General features: G+C 40.3%; 1 protein-coding gene across 1 annotated transcript in view; it reads left to right on the top strand.

Moving 5' to 3' along the window:
- ATP10A (ATPase phospholipid transporting 10A (putative)) overlaps positions 1-21,201 on the top strand; it is a 510,848-nt gene that overhangs the window by 238,775 nt on the left and 250,872 nt on the right. The window contains 3 exon segments of the mRNA XM_053705460.1: positions 1,148-1,365; positions 1,622-1,816; positions 3,018-3,588. Of these exon segments, the coding sequence (XP_053561435.1) occupies positions 1,148-1,365; positions 1,622-1,816; positions 3,018-3,588 (984 nt within the window).

The following is a 21,201-nucleotide window of genomic DNA, read 5'->3' as shown; positions in this document are numbered from 1 at the left end:
CCATACTACAGTCTAAACCCATGCAACTCTGTCTGAAGATCTATTAGACAAACAGTATAGACACACAGAAGATTGCCCCTTCTGCGTACAAGACATAATTTGGCTTAGACCATGAATATGTACTGTATATGAGCATGAAAAATAACAAGAGGAAAATGTGTTTTATTTAAAGAACAAAACTTAAAGGGACATGAAACCCAATTGTTTCTCTTGTTCAGACAAAGCATACAATCTTAAATAAAGTTTCCAATTGCACAAACAATTCCTGTTTTAGTTAAAGCACAACAAACTTTTTATTTCTTTTCCGGTTTGGTATATAGGGTTGAAGCGGTTTTCCAATTTTAAAAGTTATTCCATCTAATGGATTACCATGACTTGAAAACCAAAGCAAAAAAAAAAAAATCACCTGAGCTTGAATATAATTTTTTTCTCATAAAAATTCTGTTGGTTTTGAATTTGGTCATTGTCTCCCAAATTCCTTTTGCATATTTCATCAATGCTCATCCCCATATTGCTATATTTATTTTAATGTACAGTGACAGCCAGTTAATACGTTTTAATTAATGTTTTTTAATCGACTTATATTTTCAAGTTTTGTTTTTTTTTTTCTTCTTCCAAAAATGCTAAAAAAAACTAAGACCAAAAAGTGGCACAGGCTTTTGTTGTTCTGCAAAGATGTTTGTGTTTCTACTGATAAACATGGTTTGTTTTGACATTTACTTTGCACCATTTAACGTTTACTTTTACGAGTAAAAGCATAACAGACTTAAGTTGATGCCTTCGTTAGTAAGGCTTCTGTTTTCTGGGAAACACAGATTGTTATCATTTTTTTAGAGATAGCTGAGGAGTAGAAACATTATAAATACTTCATTTGTCAAAGCAAAATCCTGGTTCACATCCAGTTCTGTAGAAAAGTAAGCCAATTTATCACCCTGTATCTCAGGCAACTTCATATCAGAAGCTTTATGGAGCTGACACTTGTTATGTCTGGAGAAACTCAGCAGTTAGCTTTGTATAGGCAGCCCATTTTATATACAAATTAATAATTGCTCTCACTTTTTGACGTAATTATAACATTTTTGTGGGCAATCACAATATAGATATTTAAAAACCATGCTGTTTATGCAGATGCTAACATCTCTTGCAGCAAGGCGTCTAGCAATGTACCAGGAAGCTGAATCTGAAGATGATGACAATGGACCAAAAGCAGGGACACTTCCCCGTCGTGATAGCAGTGGCAGCCATCACAGTCTCAAAGCTGTTAACAGGAGTCAAAGCACAAAAACTCATAGACGTACTGGAAGCAGAGCTGAGGCTATGAAAGCCAGCATCCTGTCCAAGCACACAGCTTTTAGTAGCCCTATGGTGAGTTTCCAAATATGCATTAAATATATAAAATATATATATATATATAAATAGTGAAGCTAAACATCAGGTTTGTGTTTACAAGGAAGGGGTTGTGTTCTGCACATTACTTTATCAAGCAGGTTTTATACAAAAAAAATCATTTTTCCTCAGCAGTAAGTAGGGCACAAATCTGGTAAGTGTTTGTTTTTGTATTTTGTTTTGTTTGTTTTTTTGCTGTAATTAAGCTTATGTATGTTTGTCCTTTTTGGTTTAGGAAAAAGATGTTACTCCTGATCCAAAATTGCTAGAAAAGGTGAATGAGTGTGCAAAGGTCTTGAAGATTGTAAAGAATCATGAACAGCCATTTTCTCAAGTCACACCTGAACTTTCAGATGTCTTTGATTTTTTTGTTGCGTTGACAATCTGTAATACTGTAGTTGTCACATCTCCTAATCAACCAAGACAAAAGGTAAAAATGAAAATGTAAAATACTCAATGTGATCTTTATTCGTCTTGCCACGTTGCTTAAATTAACTATCTCTAATAATATTAAACAAACTAGTAAACTGGATGTTCTTATTTAGTTATCACTATTTCCTATGATGATAATATAGTGCGGCAAGTACCACCAGAATATGGTATCAGTCTACAAAGGATGATACAAGAAACTGAGCTATGCAAAGCTCTTCAGACAATACTCTTATGGTAGGGCCAGATGAATATGCAATTTTAATGCATACCCATTCTCACCAGATGTCAGTCGCCAAACTCAACTTGAGACCAATGAATATTGTGTTACTGTCTCTTTAAATCTTTAGGAGTAGGTATTGACACAAAAGAATATTGTGGTACTGTCTCTTTAGATTTTTAGGAGTAGGTAATTCCACTTTGTAGCTATTGGGATGTGTAAACAATTAGACTACAGGTACCTGAGAGATTTGCTGGCAAGGAATCAGGCCCATTTTTGGTTCAGCACCTTGGTAGTGCTTGCTGATTGGTGGCTACATTTAGCCACCAATCAGCAATCACTACCCAGGTGCTGAACCAAAAATGTGCCAGCTCTTAAGCTTACATTTATTGACAAAAATTGATATTCGGAGTAAATTAGAAAGTTACTTAAAATTGCATACTCTATCTGAATCATGAAAGAAAAAATTTGGGTTTCGTATCCCTTTAAAGGGAAAGTCTACACTAAAATTGTTATTGTTTAAAAAGATAGATAATGACCACATGCTTTTTATTTGCTTTTCACAACAGGAGACTGCTAGTTCATGTGAGCCATATAGATAACGTGTTCATGCACAAGGAATTATTTAATTAGCACAACACAGTACTTAATGCAAGTCAATAGATAATAAATAAAAAGTCATGTGATCAGGGGGCTGTCAGAAGATGCTTAGAGACAAGGTAATCACAGAGGTAAAAAGTATATTAATATAACTGTGTTGGTTATGCAAAACTGGGGAATGGATAATAAAGGGATTATCGATTTTAAAACAATAAAAATTATATTGTAGACTGTCCCTTTAAGTCTTTACAGACACAATACACACACGACCTGCTTTGTGAGCTAGAATGCTAGTGCACAAGCCCTCATAGCATATGTGGGTATGCCACTAAAGAAATTTACTTAAAGCATTTTAAATAATGATTTCTATTATTACTTTTAGGTCAGAGTTCGGTTTGAGTTAAAGTCTCCAGTGAAGACTATAGAGGACTTTATACGAAGATTTACTCCTAGCCGGTTAACTTCTGGGTCCAATAGCAGCAGTTCTTCTAGCCTTACTAATAAATCTATGCACAGACAAGGATCCAGTATGTTATCTACGAGTTCCATTGATGGCAGCTTTATAAAGCTAGAAGGAAAGATGTCTAGCTCTCTGCAGATGAGTTTTAATGGACTTAGCCCCCAACAGGAAACTAAAGCTACAGCCGATAAGGCTTCAGGCGAAGGGCAGGAAGGGGAGTTGCGCTATGAAGCAGAAAGCCCTGATGAAGCTGCTCTTGTTTATGCTGCTAAAGCCTATAACTGTGCCCTTGTTGGTAGACTGTCTGACCAAGTTACAGTAGAGCTACCACATTTAGGGAGATTCACTTTCGAACTACTGCACACCCTGGGCTTTGACTCTGTCCGAAAAAGAATGTCTGTTGTAGTTAGACATCCACTTACAGATGAAATTGTTGTTTACACTAAAGGAGCAGATACAGCTGTTCTGGACCTTATTCAACCATGTAGCAAAGGTAAGATATTTATTTCCCCTATATTAAAGTATATTCTGACATTAAATTTGTTTAGAAAAACTAGAAATAAAGGAAAAAATGTGCTTGGTAAGTTGGTATATATATATGTATGTATGTATATATATATATATATATATATATATATATATATATATATATATATATATATATATATATATATATATGCTCTATACATCTCTAAAACTACACATCTTGTTTGCCCTGTTAAGTGTTCTGAAATATCGAATAAGTATTTCAAATACCTTAGTCAGAAGTACACCAGTCTGAGTGGTTGTGAAAGGTCGGAACTGGCATTTTATGCCTGCCAGACCCCAGGAGGCTACCTTGTTAGTTTAAATTACATAATGAATATTTTTAAGCTTAAAGGGACAGTAAAGTCAAACTGAAACATTCATGATTCACAAAGAGCATGCAATTCTAAACAACTTTCCAATTTACTTGTATTATCTAACTTGATTTGTTCTCTTGGTATCCCATATTGAAAAGCATGCATAGTTAGGCTCAGGAGTGGCAGTACTGTCAGCTAGCTATTGATTAGTAACTGCATATATATGCCTCTTTCAGTGGCACACCCAATGTGTTAGTCATGGTAAATCCTAGCGTTTAACACACAGCTATTGGCACAGTGTTTCCCAACCGCTGTCCTCATGTACCCCTAACAGGCCTTGTTTTCATTATAGCTGAACCAGTGCACAGGTGAAGTAATCAGCTGATCATTAAAGGGACAGTCAACACCAGAATTTTTGTTGTTTAAAAAGAAAGATAATCCTTTTATTACCCATTCCCCAGTTTTGCCTAACCAACACAGTTATATAAATACACTTTTTACCTCTGTGATTACCTTGTATCTATACCTCTGCAAACTGCCCTTTATTTCAGTTCAATCAGTGCTCACTCCAGGGTAACGTCACGTGCATGAGCTCAATGTTATCTATATGAAACACATGAACTAATGCCCTCTAGTGGTAAAACTGCATTCAGATTAGAGGCAGTCTTCAAGGTCTAAGAAATTAGCATATGAACCTCCAAGAATGAGCTTTTAACTAAGTATACCAAGAGAACAAAGCAAAATTGGTGATAAAAGGTCAATTGGAAAGTTGTTTAATGATTTAATTAGGGAATGTTATTTTAAAGGTTTTTTTTGGACTTGACTGTCCCTTTAACTAACCTGCTCTCATTCATCAGCTGATTATTTCACCTGTGCTCTAATTCAGCTATAATGAAAACCAGGACTGTTGGGGGGTATTTGAGGACCGCGGTTGGGAATCACTGGGATTAGAGATGGAAAAATAGCTGTCTGTCGCCTGAGGTGCTCAGCGTGGCATATGCTACAGGCAAATAAAGGAACTTTCAGCATCAAATATTTTATACTTCATGACTGAAAGTCCCCTTTATTAGTAGCCCTGGGGACTAGGTTTTACTATCACTTTAAGCTTGCTCACAGTAGTGCTTTGCAGCTTTTTTCAACAAAGAATACTAAGAGGAATGACGCGAATTTGATAATAAAAGTACATTGGAAAGTTATTTGCTAATTAAAAGGTAAAAATGGAAGATTAAACCAATATAAATTATATGTATGACTGTCATAAAAGAATAAAAGACCAATAAAACATTACAGATTCTTTGCAGAAGCTAGTCAATTATGATGCATTCGTTCCTGGTAGAGCGCTTCTCTCTTTGTATGCAAATTATTATGACCCTGGGGAAGTCTCCCTATGGGTGATGGGGGAAACCAGACGTGGACTCCTTGCCCAGTGTGCTTAGAGGAATGTGGCTGCACCTCACTGACGAGGCCCATAGGAGGCCGAAACGATCGTCTGGGGTTGTCATGTTCCTTGTTCAGAGGAGAATTGCCTGGTATTTCGGGGCTGGACTGACCTTACTTGGCGGGATCAGACTGATGTACTTCAGGAAAGTTTTCTTCTGTGAAAAGCACACTGGTCTAAAAGAGGCTGCCTCCGGGTGGTAAATCGCCATAGAACAAGCCACTGAGCTGTTGTTCGTTCCTGGTAGAGCGCTTCTCTCTTTGTATGCAAATTATTATGACCCTGGGGAAGTCTCCCTATGGGTGATGGGGGAAACCAGACGTGGACTCCTTGCCCAGTGTGCTTAGAGGAATGTGGCTGCACCTCACTGACGAGGCCCATAGGAGGCCGAAACGATCGTCTGGGGTTGTCATGTTCCTTGTTCAGAGGAGAATTGCCTGGTATTTCGGGGCTGGACTGACCTTACTTGGCGGGATCAGACTGATATACTTCAGGAAAGTTTTCTTCTGTGAAAAGCACACTGGTCTAAAAGAGGCTGCCTCCGGGTGGTAAATCGCCATAGAACAAGCCACTGAGCTGTTGTTCGTTCCTGGTAGAGCGCTTCTCTCTTTGTATGCAAATTATTATGACCCTGGGGAAGTCTCCCTATGGGTGATGGGGGAAACCAGACGTGGACTCCTTGCCCAGTGTGCTTAGAGGAATGTGGCTGCACCTCACTGACGAGGCCCATAGGAGGCCGAAACGATCGTCTGGGGTTGTCATGTTCCTTGTTCAGAGGAGAATTGCCTGGTATTTCGGGGCTGGACTGACCTTACTTGGCGGGATCAGACTGATATACTTCAGGAAAGTTTTCTTCTGTGAAAAGCACACTGGTCTAAAAGAGGCTGCCTCCGGGTGGTAAATCGCCATAGAACAAGCCACTGAGCTGTTGTTCGTTCCTGGTAGAGCGCTTCTCTCTTTGTATGCAAATTATTATGACCCTGGGGAAGTCTCCCTATGGGTGATGGGGGAAACCAAACGTGGACTCCTTGCCCAGTGTGCTTAGAGGAATGTGGCTGCACCTCACTGACGAGGCCCATAGGAGGCCGAAACGATCGTCTGGGGTTGTCATGTTCCTTGTTCAGAGGAGAATTGCCTGGTATTTCGGGGCTGGACTGACCTTACTTGGCGGGATCAGACTGATATACTTCAGGAAAGTTTTCTTCTGTGAAAAGCACACTGGTCTAAAAGAGGCTGCCTCCGGGTGGTAAATCGCCATAGAACAAGCCACTGAGCTGTTGTTCGTTCCTGGTAGAGCGCTTCTCTCTTTGTATGCAAATTATGATGCATTAAAGGGATGTGAGATGGATTTTAAATTACACAGCAGTACGTGTCTCAATATGCAAAGTAATTTCTTTTTTATGACACGATGAGTCCACGGATCATCTTAATTACTAAAGGGATATTCACCTTCTGGTCAGCAGGAGGAGGCAAAGAGCACCACAGCAGAGCTGTTAAATAGCTCCTCCCTTCCCTTCCACTCCAGTCATTCTCTTTGCCTACGTTAGTGATAGGAAGTGGTAAAGTGAGGTGTTAGAAAAGATTATTCAATCAAGAGTTTATTGTTTTTAAAAGTAGTACAAGATTGTGCTGCTTTGTTCTAGGGTGTAGCCGTATCCCACATCAGTCTCTTTAGTAGGGCAGTGGTGGCTTTAGAGCAATGGCAACTTGTGGGACATAATTCTTACCTCTCATACATGGATGCTGCCCTACCCCTGGAAAACCTGAGAGACTAACTCATGACTTTCTTTTCATTCTCAGGTCTATATGAGGGAAAGGACCTCTCAAACCTGGAACTGCCTTACTGCCAGGCAGCATATGAGGTAAGTGCTTTCTTTTTTTCTGGGGGAAGAAAATGGAGACTAGAAGGGGGCACTTTATTCGTTTTATCCATGGGACAAACCATTATTTCTTTCATGTAATTAGCAAGAGTCCATGAGCTAGTGACGTATGGGATATACATTCCTACCAGGAGGGGCAAAGTTTCCCAAACCTCAAAATGCCTATAAATACACCCCTCACCACACCCACAAATCAGTTTTACAAACTTTGCCTCCCTTGGAGGTGGTGAAGTAAGTTTGTGCTAGATTCTACGTTGATATGCGCTTCGCAGCAGGCTGGAGCCCGGTTTTCCTCTCAGTGTGCAGTGAATGTCAGAGGGATGTGAAGAGAGTATTGCCTATTTGAATTCAATGATCTCCTTCTACGGGGTCTATTTCATAGGTTCTCTGTTATCGGTCGTAGAGATTCATCTCTTACCTCCCTTTTCAGATCGACGATAAACTCTTATATATACCATTACCTCTACTGATTCTCGTTTCAGTACTGGTTTGGCTTTCTACTATATGTAGATGAGTGTCCTGGGGTAAGTAAGTCTTATTTTCTGTGACACTCTAAGCTATGGTTGGGCACTTTTTTAATAAAGTTCTAAATATATGTGTTTAAACATTTATTTGCCTTGATTCAGGATGTTCGATATTCCTTATTTCAGACAGTCAGTTTCATTATTTGGGATAATGCATATGAATTATTACATTTTTCTTACCTTAAAATTTGTCTTTTTTCCTGTGGGCTGTTAGGCTCGCGGGGGCTGAAAATGCTTCATTTTATTGCGTCATTTTTGGCACTGACTTTTTTAGCACAAAAAAAAAAAAAATTCTCATTTCCGGCGTCATACTTGTCGCCGGAAGTTGCGTCATGTTTTTGACGTTTTTGCACCAAAAATGTCGGCGTCACCGGATGTGGCGTCATTTAGGCGCCAAATAATGTGGGCGTCTTTTTTTGGCGCTAAAAAATATGGGCGTCTTTATTGTCTCCACATTATTTAAGTCTTTCTGTTTATTTGCTTCTGGTTGCTAGAAGCTTGTTCATTGGCATTTTTTCCCATTCCTGAAACTGTCATTTAAGGAATTTGATCAATTTTGCTTTATATGTTGTTTTTTCTATTACATATTGCAATATGTCTCAGATTGACCCTGAAACAGAAGCTACTTCTGGAAAATCGCTGCCTGATGCTGGATCTACCAAAGCTAAGTGTATTTGCTGTAAGCTTGTGGTAACTGTTCCTCCGGCTGTTGTTTGTGATGAATGTCATGATAAACTTGCTAATGCAGATAACATTTCCTTTAGTAATGTTCCATTACCTGTTGCTGTTCCATCAACATCTAATACTCAGGGTGTTCCTGTTAATATAAGAGATTTTGTTTCTAAATCTATTAGGAAGGCTATGTCTGTTATTCCTCCTTCCAGTAAACGTAAAAGGTCTTTTAAAACTTCTCATTTTTCAGATGAATTTTTAAATGAACATCATCATTCTGTTTCTGATGATGATTTGTCTGGTTCAGAGGATTCTGTTTCAGAGATTGACACTGATAAATCTTCATATTTATTTAAAATGGAATTTATTCGTTCTTTACTTAAAGAAGTCTTAATTGCATTGGAAATAGAGGAATCTCGTCCTCTTGTTACTAAATCTAAACGTTTAAACACAGTTTTTAAATCTCCTGAAGTTATTCCGGAGGTTTTTCCCGTCCCTGATGCTATTTCTGAAGTAATTTCCAGGGAATGGAATAATCTGGGTAATTCATTTACTCCTTGTAAACGGTTTAAGAAATTATATCCTGTGCCATCTGACAGATTAGAGTTTTGGGACAAAATCCCTAAGGTTGATGGGGCTATCTCTACTCTTGCTAAACGTACTACTATTCCTACGGCAGATAGTACTTCCTTTAAGGATCCTTTAGATAGGAAAATTGAATCCTTTCTAAGAAAAGCATATTTATGTTCAGGTAATCTTCTTAGGCCTGCTATATCTTTGGCGGATGTTGCTGCAGCTTCAACTTTCTGGTTGGAGGCTTTAGCACAACAAGTAACAGATCATAATTCTCATAGCATTGTTAATCTTCTTCAACATGCTAATAACTTTATTTGTGATGCCATCTTTGATATCATTAGGGTTGATGTCAGGTATATGTCTTTAGCTATTTTAGCCAGAAGAGCTTTATGGCTTTAAACTTGGAATGCAGATATGTCTTCTAAGTCAACTTTGCTTTCCCTTTCTTTCCAAGGTAATAAATTGTTTGATTCACAGTTGGATTCTATTATTTCAACTGTTACTGGGGGGATAGGAACTTTTTTACCACAGGATAAAAAATCTAAAGGTAAATATAGGGCTGCTAATCGTATTCGTTCCTTTCGTCACAATAAGGAACGAAAGCCTGATCCTTCCCCTACAGGAACAGTATCAGTTTGGAAACCATCTCCAGTCTGGAATAAATCCAAGCCTTTTAGAAAGCAAAAGCCAGCTCCCAAGTCCACATGAAGGTGCGGCCCTCATTCCAGCCCAGCTGGTAGGGGGCAGATTACGATTTTTCAAAGAAATTTGGATCAATTCGATTCACAGTCTTTGGATTCAGAACATTGTTTCACAAGGGTACAGAATAGGTTTCAAGATAAGGCCCCCTGCAAGAAGATTTTTTCTTTCTCGCGTTCCTTTAAATCCAGTGAAGGCTCAAGCGTTTCTGAAATGTGTTTCAGATCTAGAGTTGGCCGGAGTAATTATGCCAGTTCCAGTTTTGGAACAGGGTCTGGGGTTTTACTCAAATCTATTCATTGTACCAAAGAAGGAGAATTCCTTCAGACCAGTATTGGATCTAAAAATATTGAATCGTTATGTAAGGATACCAACATTCAAAATGGTAACTATAAGGACTATTCTGCCTTTTGTTCAGCAAGGGCATTATATGTCCACAATAGATTTACAGGATGCATATCTGCATATTCCGATTCATTCAGATCATTTTCAGTTTCTGAGATTCTCTTTTCTAGACAAGCATTACCAGTATGTGGCTCTGCCGTTTGGCCTAGCAAAAGCTCCAAGGATTTTTACAAAGGTTCTCGGTGCCCTTCTATCTGTAATCAGAGAGCAGGGTATTGTGGTATTTCCTTATTTGGACGATATCTTGGTACTTGCTCAGTCTTCACATTTAGCAAAATCTCATATGAATCGACTCGTATCGTTTCTTCAAGAACATGGTTGGAGGATCAATTTACCAAAGAGTTCGTTGATTCCTCAGACAAGGGTAACCTTTTTAGGTTTCCAGATAGATTCAGTGTCCATGACTCTGTCATTGACAGACAAGAGACGTCTGAAATTGGTTTCAGCTTGTCGAAACCTTCAGTCTCAATCATTGCCTTCGGTAGCTTTATGCATGGAAATTCTAGGTCTTATGACTGCTGCATCGGACGCGATCCCCTTTGCTCGTTTTCACCTCTTCAGCTCTGTATGCTGAACCAGTGGTGCAGGGATTATACAAAGATATCACAATTAATATCTTTAAAACCGAACGTACGACACTCTCTGACGTGGTGGTTAGACCACCATCGTTTAGTTCAGGGGGCTTCTTTTGTTCTTCCGACCTGGACTGTAATCTCAACAGATGCAAGTCTGACAGGTTGGGGAGCTGTATGGGGGTCTCTGACAGCACAGGGGGTTTGGGAATCTCAGGAGGCGAGATTACCAATCAACATTTTGGAACTCTGTGCGATTTTCAGAGCTCTTCAGTCGTGGCCTCTTCTAAAGAGAGAGTCGTTCATTTGTTTTCAGACGGACAATGTCACAACCGTGGCATATGTCAATCATCAAGGGGGGACTCACAGTACTCTGGCTATGAAAGAAGTATCTCGGATACTTGCTTGGGCGGAATCCAGCTCCTGTCTAATTTCTGCGGTTCACATCCCAGGTGTAGACAATTGGGAAGCGGATTATCTCAGTCGCCAGACGTTACATCCGGGCGAATGGTCTCTTCACCCAGAGGTGTTCCTTCAGATTGTTCAAATCTGGGGTCTTCCAGAAATAGATCTGATGGCTTCTCATCTAAACAAGAAACTTCCCAGGTATCTGTCCAGATCCAGGGATCCTCAGGCGGAGGCAGTGGATGCGTTGTCACTTCCTTGGAAGTATCATCTTGCCTATATCTTTCCGCCTCTAGTTCTTCTTCCAAGAGTGGTTTCCAAGATTCTAAAGGAGCGTTCGTTTGTTCTGCTGGTGGCTCCGGCATGGCCTCACAGGTTTTGGTATGCGGATCTTGTTCGGATGGCTACTTGCCAACCGTGGACTCTTCCGTTAAGACCAGACCTTCTATCGCAAGGCCCTTTTTCCATCAGGATCTCAAATCCTTAAATTTGAAGGTATGGAGATTGAACGCTTGATTCTCAGTCATAGGTTTCTCTTACTCTGTAATTAATACTATGCTACAGGCTCGTAAAACTGTATCTAGGATGATATATTATCGAGTCTGGAAGATTTACATTTCTTGGTGCTCTTCTCATCATTTTTCATGGCATTCTTTTAGAATTCCTAGAATATTACAATTTCTTCAGGATGGTCTGGATAAAGGTTTGTCTGCAAGCTCTTTGAAAGGACAAATTTCTGCTCTTTCTGTGTTGTTTCACAGAAAGATTGCTAATCTTCCTGATATTCATTGTTTTGTTCAGGCTTTGGTTCGTATCAAACCTGTCAACAGTCATAAAGTCAATCTCTCCTCCTTGGAGTTTGAATTTGGTTCTGAGGGCTTTACAAGCTCCTCCGTTTGAACCTATGCATTCTTTGGACATTAAATTACTTTCTTGGAAAGTCTTGTTTCTTTTGGCCATCTCTTCTGCTAGAAGAGTTTCAGAGTTATCTCCTCTTTCTTGTGAATCTCCTTTTCTGATTTTTCATTAGGATAAGGCGGTGTTGCGAACTTCATTTAAATTTTTACCTAAAGTTGTGAACTCTAACAACATTAGTAGAGAAATTGTGGTTCCTTCATTGTGTCCTAATCCTAAGAATTCTAAGGAAAGATCGTTGCATTCTTTGGATGTAGTTAGAGCTTTGAAATATTATGTTGAAGCTACTAAGGATTTCCGAAAGACTTCTAGTCTATTTGTTATCTTTTCCGGTTCTAAGAAAGGTCAGAAGGCTTCTGCCATTTCTTTGGCATCTTGGTTAAAATCTTTGATTCATCATGCTTATGTCGAGTCGGGTAAAACTCCGCCTCAAAGGATTACAGCTCATTCTACTAGGTCAGTTTCTACTTCCTGGGCGTTTAGGTATGAAGCTTCGGTTGATCAGATTTGCAAAGCAGCCACTTGGTCTTCTTTGCATACTTTTACTAAATTCTACCATTTTGATGTGTTTTCCTCTTCTGAAGCAGTTTTTGGTAGAAAAGTACTTCAGGCAGCTGTTTCAGTTTGATTCTTCTGCTTATAATTTCAGTTTTTTTCATTATAAGATTTAAACTTTATTTTGGGGTGTGGATTATTTTTTTCAGCGGAATTGGCTGTTTTTATTTTATCCCTCCCTCTCTAGTGACTTTTGCGTGGAAGCTCCACATCTTGGGTATTTATTATCCCATACGTCACTAGCTCATGGACTCTTGCTAATTACATGAAAGAAAACATAATTTATGTAAGAACTTACCTGATAAATTCATTTCTTTCATATTAGCAAGAGTCCATGAGGCCCACCCTTTTTTGTGGTGGTTATGATTTTTTTGTATAAAGCACAATTATTCCAATTCCTTATTTTTTATGCTTTCGCACTTTTTTTCTTATCACCCCACTTCTTGGCTATTCGTTAAACTGATTTGTGGGTGTGGTGAGGGGTGTATTTATAGGCATTTTGAGGTTTGGGAAACTTTGCCCCTCCTGGTAGGAATGTATATCCCATACGTCACTAGCTCATGGACTCTTGCTAATATGAAAGAAATGAATTTATCAGGTAAGTTCTTACATAAATTATGTTTTTATACATAGTCTCCCCTATACGCATAGGGGACATTTGGGCAGTGATGCAGCAGGCACTGAGGCGTAATATTTCTATTACTAGGTGGTTCCACATCTCCCGGCAGTTTTCTAACCTTAAAGCCGACCGGGAGATCTTTGGCCACACCCACAATGGGAGGTATTTGGAAGCGTAGAGTAATTGCGCGCTAAGCTTTTTACTCCACTTCATGTTCGTTACGAGGTTTCTGACGCAGTTGTTGCTATTCCAGATGTCCCCTCACACAGGCCTATGGAGGAGAATAACGTAGTAGCATCTGAAGGTGAAATTTCAGATTCTGACAGTGTAATTCCTCTTGCTGATACTGAAGTTGTATCCTTCAGGTTTAAGCTAGCACACCTCCGTCTGTTACTTAAGGAGGTATTAGCTACTCTGGACGACAGCGACTCCACCGTCGTCGTTAATCCATAGAAATCCAGTAAGCTGAAAAAATATTTTGAGGTACCTTCCTCGATAGAAGTTTTTCCGGTACCAGACCGAGCTTCTGAGTTCATTGCTAAGGAGTGGGAGAGACCAAGTATAGCTCTTTCTCCATCTCCTATATTTAAATAGATGTTTCCCATAGCCAACTTGGTTAAGGAGGCTTGGCAAACAGTCCCCAAGGTGGAAGGAGCTGTTCCCACCTTAGCTAAGTGAACTACTATACCCATAGAGGATAGTTGTGCTTTCATAGATCCTATGGACAAAATAGAGAGGGGTTTCTCAAAAGGATGTACGTACACCAGGGCTTACAATGGCAGCCAGCTGTGTGCATTGTTCCGTCACTTGTGTGGCGGCATATTTGTTTACACATTGTCTGATGCTATAAGGACAAGAAACTCCTCTGGATGTAATCCAGGTTAGGATAAAAGCTCTTAAATTGGCTAATTCCTTTATTACGGATGCTCCCCTTCAAGTTATCCAATGGGGAGCAAAAGGATTTCAGGTTTCTCTGTTCCAGCTCGCAGAGTCTTATGGTTAAAACCTTGGTCTGCGGATGTATCTTCTAAGTCTAAGCTTTTACGATTCCTTACAAGGGGAAGACCTTGGTTGGACCTGGCTTGACGGAGATAATCTCTGATATTACGGGAGGTAAGGGTCATCTCCCTCAGGATAGGAGAAACAAACAGAAGGAACGACAGTCATTTTCGTTCCTTTCTAAATTTCAAGGGAAATTCCTCCTCTTCCGCCTCCAAGCAGGAACAATCTAAGCCAACTTGGAGACCCAACCAGTCTTGGAACATTGTAAACAATCCAAGACGCTGGTTATTGAGTCCAAAACAGCATGAAGGGCATGCCCCCGAGCCGGGACCGGATCTGGTAGGGGGCAGACTTTCCTTTTTCGTTCAGGCTTGGGTTCGGGACGTTCAGGATTACTGGGCAATAGACTTAGTCTCTCAGAGATACAAATTGGAGTTCAAAAGTTTTCCTCCCAGAGGCAGGTTTCTGCTTTCAAGATTATCTGCAGACCAGAGAAAAGGAGAGGCGTTCTTACATTGTGTAAAAGACCTCTCCGCCTTGGGAGTGATTGTTCCCGTTCTAGTTCAGGAACAGGGTCAGGGTTTTTATTCCAATCTGTTTGTGGTTCCCAAAAAAGAGGGAACCTTCAGACCAATTTTAGTCCTAAAGAGTCTAAAAAAAAATTCTCAGGATTCCTTCCTGGAACTATTAGTTCCATTATTCCCTTAATCCAGGAGGGTCAATTCATGACAACTGTGGATTTAAAGGACGTATACCTACATGTCCCTATTCACAGGGATCACAAGTTCCTGAGGTTTGCCTTCCTAGACAAACACTTCAAGTTCGTGGCTCTTCCTTTCGGCCTGGCCACGGCTCCCAGAATCTTCACAAAGGTTCTGGGGTCTCTGTTGGTGGCCCTTCGGTCACGGGCATTGGGGTGGCGCCTTATCTGGACGACATTCTAGTCCAGGCGCCATCTTTTCAGCAAGCAAGATCCCACACCGACAAAGTGTTATCTTTCTTGAGAACTCACGGCTGGAAGGTAAATTTGGGAAAGAGTTCCCTAGTTCCAGACACAATAGTCACTTTCTTGGGAACCATAATAGGCTCCTTGTTCATGAAGATTTTTCTGACAGAAGTCAGGAAATCAAAGATTGTCAATACTTCTCTAGTCCTTCAGTCCACTCCACGGCCGTTAGTGGCTCAGAGTATGAAGTTAATCGGGCTGATGGTTGCGGCAATGGACATCATCCCGTTTGCTCGTTTCCATCTCAGGCCTCTGTTGTTAAGCATGCTTAGGCAATGGAACGGAGATTATGCAGACTTGTCTCCTCAAATAACTTTGGAGCAGGAGACAAGGGACTCTTTTCAATGGTGGTTGTCTCTGGATCATCTCTCCCAGGGAGCCTGCTTTTGCAGACCGTCTTGGGTGATTGTGACCATAGTTACCAGCCTTCTGGGGTGGGGAGCAGTCTGGGGCTCTCTCAAGGCACAGGGAGTTTGGACTCAGTCAGAGGCTGCTCTTCCTATAAACATTCTAGAGCTGAAGGCAATCTTCAATGCCCTTCTGGCCTGGCCCCAGTTAGCCTCCCTCCGGTTTATCAGGTTCCAGTCGGACAACATAACTTCAGTGGCTTACATCAATCATCAAGCGATGACAGAGGTAACCAAGATAATCCAGTGGGCAGAAGCTCACTCTTATCTGTCGGCGATCCACATCCCAGGGGTGGACAATTGGGAGGCAGATTTTCTGAGCAGACAGGCTTGAGTGGGAACTCCATCCGGAAGTGTTCTCCAACCTAATTCTCAAGTGGGGTCAACCAGAATTGGATCTCATGGCATCTCGACAGAATGCCAAGCTCCCGAGATACGAGTCAAGGTCCAGGGACCTCCCAGGCAGAGCTGATAGATGCTCTGGCGGTCCCTTGGACATTCAGTCTAGCATACTTATTTCCTCAGTTTGTGCTCCTTCCTCTGGTAATTGCTCGAATCAAATAGGAGAGGGCTTCGGTGATCCTCATAGCTCCGGCCTGGCCTCGCAGCATTTGGTATGCGGATCTCGTGGAAATGGCATCTCTGCCACCGAGGAGACTCCCGTTGAGGAAGGACCTTCTGATTCAGGGGCCCTTCCTTCATCCAAATCTAGTTTCTCTGAAGCTGACTGCTTGGAGATTGAACGCTCTTTTCTGATTCGGTCATAGAGACCATGATTCAGGCTCGTAAGCCTGTGACTAGAAGGATTTAGCATACGATTTGGCGTAAATATCTTTATTGGTGTGAATCCAAGGGCTACTCATGGAGTAAGATTAGGATTCCTAGAATTTTGTCTTTTCTCCAAGAGGGTTTGGAGAGAGGTTTATCGTCGAGTTCCCTAAAGGGTCAATTCTCGGCTTTATCTATTTTGTTACACAAACTTCTGGCGGATGTCCCAGACATTCAATCATTTTGTCAGGCCTTGGTCAGGGTCAGGCCTGTGTTCAAACCAGTTACTTCTCCATGGAGTCTTAATTTAGTTCTCAAAGTTCTTCAAGGGGCTCCGTTTGAGCCTATGCATTCCTTAGATATTAAGTTGTTATCTTGGAAAGTTTTATTTCTTGTTGCTATTTCTTCGGCTCGTAGAGTGTCAGAGCTTTCGGCATTGCAGTACGATTCTCCTTACCTTATTTTCCATTCAGATAAGGTAGTTTTACATACTAAACTAGGATTTCTTCCTAAGGTTGTTTCTGATCAGAACATTAATCAGGAGATTGTTGTTCCTTCGTTGTGTCCTAATCCTTCTTCTCAGAAAGAACGACTTCTGCACAATTTGGACATGGTCCATGCTTTAAAATTTTACTTACAGGCGACTAAGGACTTTCATCAGTCTTCTTCTTTGTTTGTGATTTTCTCAGGAAAACAAAAGGGACAGAAAGCTACGGCTACTTCTTTTTCTTTTTGGCTGAAGAGTTTCATACGTTTTGCATATGAGACTGCTGGACAGCAGCCTCCCGAGAGGGTTACGGCTCATTCCACGAGGGCTGTTGCTTCCTCATAGGCATTCAAAAATGAAGCTTCTGTGGAACAGATTTGCAAGGCTGCAACTTGGTTCTCTCTTCACACTTTTTCAAGGTTTTACAAATTTGATACTTTTGCCTCGGCTGAGGCCGCTTTTGGGATAAAGGTTCTTCAAGCAGTGGTGCCTTCCGTTTAGGTTCCCTGTCTTGTCCCTCCCTTATCATCTGTGTACTCTAGCTTGGGTATTGAATACCATTAGTAATTAAGATGATCCATGGACTCATTGTGTCATAAAGAAAAGAAAATTTATGCTTACCTGATAAATTTATTTATTTTTTGACACAATGAGTCCACGGCTCGCCCTGTTCTTGTAAGACAGGTTGTGAGTTATTGTAAACTTCAGACACCTCTGCACCTTGGCTTTTCCTTTCTTTCCTTAACTTCGGTCGAATGACTGGAGTGGGAGGGAAGGGAGGAGCTATTTAACAGCTCTGCTGTGGTGCTCTTTGCCTCCTCCTGCTGATTGTGACCAGGAGGTGAATATCCCATTTGTAATTAAGATGATCCGTGGACTCATCGTGTCAAAAAAGAAATACATTTATCAGGTAAGCATGAGTAGCTGTATGAAGGTAATCTCTGTATTTAGAATGCTGGACATCTACTTGCCTAATTAGAAAATGAAGATATGCTAAAATGCTTAATCAAAAGGTCACATTTCCATGAAATGTCTAGTGGAGAAATGATTTTATAATGTGTGGCCGGCTTCTCTGATACAGAAGGGTGCGAGTCAGCTGTATACTTGTTAGGACGTTGCACGTGAGCCAGAAACTCTTTAGCAAGGTGCCTTTCACTGAGTTTATTGCAAAAGTAAAATGCACATAGAAGGTGTTCCTGAAGTATAAGATGTATATGATACAAATAAAATGATAGTGTTCTTCACTGGAACTATTTAATGGGCACAACACACAGCTGATTTTACTGACCACTTGGCTAAAATTTAAGCCAATATTATGCTAAAATGATCTAATTATTATTTTTTTTAATGTTTGTTTAAAAAATTAACATAAATCTATATTAAATTATAGAGTAAATTTGTGCTTTGGATAGCTAAAGTAACATTTATAAATAACAGAAAATGTTTAAATTTTGCAAAGTACTACACTGTCCCCACTTAATGCCACACAGATAGCAACCTTTCTGTGGAGAACACCGTAATCCCTTTGCAATAAACATCTAGATTCTAGAAGATTGCTGCCAGCTATGTTTTACAAGGCTATATTGCTCTCTCAAACTTTATATCTTAAAGGAATGCATTTTGTATAGGAATCTAAGGTTTGACAAATCATGTAAACCAGGAAGACGTCTTCTAAAGTTCTAATTGTGGCTCATTATCTTTATTTGGATTTGTCATTGTATATTACTATATAACATCATTCCTCTATATTTAGAAAAGATATGACTAGCTCCTTAGCATTCTGATTCTTTTATTTTCTGTCATTTTTAAATACATTTATCAATGCCTGGCAGTGCTATCTACATATTAAATTTGACTTTAACCTTATAATAGCCCATTTTAGAACTGAAAATGGAAATCACAATTTTAATATCTACAAATAGCAACATGCAAGCAATCCGGTACAATGGTTTATATAGACACATTACTGTATATGCGCACTTAAAAGGATTTGGTATTCAGAAAAAAATCTATTATGTATATGAAATTCAGCAGTTAAACATATTACACATTTTTATGAAAAATAGTTGACCAAAAGCTTTCTCCAACATAGGTGTGTCCGGTCCACGGCGTCATCCTTACTTGTGGGATATTCTCTTCCCCAACAGGAAATGGCAAAGAGCCCAGCAAAGCTGGTCACATGATCCCTCCTAGGCTCCGCCTACCCCAGTCATTCTCTTTGCCGTTGTACAGGCAACATCTCCACGGAGATGGCTTAGAGTTTTTTAGTGTTTAACTGTAGTTTTTATTATTCAATCAAGAGTTTGTTATTTTGAAATAGTGCTGGCATGTACTATTTACTCAGAAACAGAAAAGAGATGAAGATTTCTGTTTGTATGAGGAAAATGATTTTAGCAACCGTCACTAAAATCCATGGCTGTTCCACACAGGACTGTTGAGAGCAATTAACTTCAGTTGGGGGAACAGTGAGCAGTCTCTTGCTGCTTGAGGTATGACACATTCTAACAAGACGATGTAATGCTGGAAGCTGTCATTTTCCCTATGGGATCCGGTAAGCCATGTTTATTACGATCGTAAATAAGGGCTTCACAAGGGCTTATTAAGACTGTAGACTTTTTCTGGGCTAAATCGATTCATTATTAACACATATTTAGCCTTGAGGAATCATTTTATCTGGGTATTTTGATATAATAATATCGGCAGGCACTGTTTTAGACACCTTATTCTTAGGGGCTTTCCCAAAGCATCGGCAGAGCCTCATTTTCGCGCCGGTGTGGCGCACTTGTTTTTGAGAGGCATGGCATGCAGTCGCATGTGAGAGGAGCTCTGATACTTAGAAAAGGCTTTCTGAAGGCGTCATTTGGTATCGTATTCCCCTTTGGGCTTGGTTGGGTCTCAGCAAAGCAGATACCAGGGACTGTAAAGGGGTTAAAGTTCAAAACGGCTCCGGTTCCGTTATTTTAAGGGTTAAAGCTTCCAAATTTGGTGTGCAATACTTTTAAGGCTTTAAGACACTGTGGTGAAAATTTGGTGAATTTTGAACAATTCCTTCATGTTTTTTCGCAATTGCAGTAATAAAGTGTGTTCAGTTTAAAATTTAAAGTGACAGTAACGGTTTTATTTTAAAACGTTTTTTGTACTTTGTTATCAAGTTTATGCCTGTTTAACATGTCTGAACTACCAGATAGACTGTGTTCTGAATGTGGGGAAGCCAGAATTCCTATTCATTTAAATAAATGTGATTTATGTGACAATGACAATGATGCCCAAGATGATTCCTCAAGTGAGGGGAGTAAGCATGGTACTGCATCATTCCCTCCTTCGTCTACACGAGTCTTGCCCACTCAGGAGGCCCCTAGTACATCTAGCGCGCCAATACTCCTTACTATGCAACAATTAACGGCTGTAATGGATAATTCTGTCAAAAATATTTTAGCCAAAATGAACACTTATCAGCGTAAGCGCGATTGCTCTGTTTTAGATACTGAAGAGCATGACGACGCTGATAATAATATTTCTGAAGGGCCCCTAACCCAGTCTGATGGGGCCAGGGAGGTTTTGTCTGAGGGAGAAATTACTGATTCAGGGAACATTTCTCAACAAGCTGAACCTGATGTGATTGCATTTAAATTTAAGTTGGAACATCTCCGCATTCTGCTTAAGGAGGTATTATCCACTCTGGATGATTGTGACAAGTTGGTCATCCCAGAGAAACTATGTAAAATGGACAAGTTCCTAGAGGTGCCGGGGCTCCCAGAAGCTTTTCCTATACCCAAGCGGGTGGCGGACATTGTTAATAAAGAATGGGAAAGGCCCGGTATTCCTTTCGTCCCTCCCCCCATATTTAAAAAATTGTTTCCTATGGTCGACCCCAGAAAGGACTTATGGCAGACAGTCCCCAAGGTCGAGGGAGCGGTTTCCACTTTAAACAAACGCACCACTATACCCATAGAGGATAGTTGTGCTTTCAAAGATCCTATGGATAAAAAATTAGAAGGTTTGCTTAAAAAAATGTTTGTTCAGCAGGGTTACCTTCTACAACCAATTTCATGCATTGTCCCTGTCGCTACAGCCGCATGTTTCTGGTTCGATGAGCTGATAAAGGCGGTCGATAGTGATTCTCCTCCTTATGAGGAGATTATGGACAGAATCAATGCTCTCAAATTGGCTAATTCTTTCACCCTAGACGCCACTTTGCAATTGGCTAGGTTAGCGGCTAAGAATTCAGGGTTTGCTATTGTGGCGCGCAGAGCGCTTTGGTTGAAATCTTGGTCGGCTGATGCGTCTTCCAAGAACAAGCTACTTAACATTCCTTTCAAGGGGAAAACGCTGTT

Source organism: Bombina bombina, chromosome 3, assembly GCF_027579735.1.
Source record: "Bombina bombina isolate aBomBom1 chromosome 3, aBomBom1.pri, whole genome shotgun sequence".
In the NCBI taxonomy this organism is placed as follows: Eukaryota; Metazoa; Chordata; class Amphibia; order Anura; family Bombinatoridae; genus Bombina; species Bombina bombina.
This window is presented reverse-complemented; position numbering and strand designations above follow the sequence as displayed.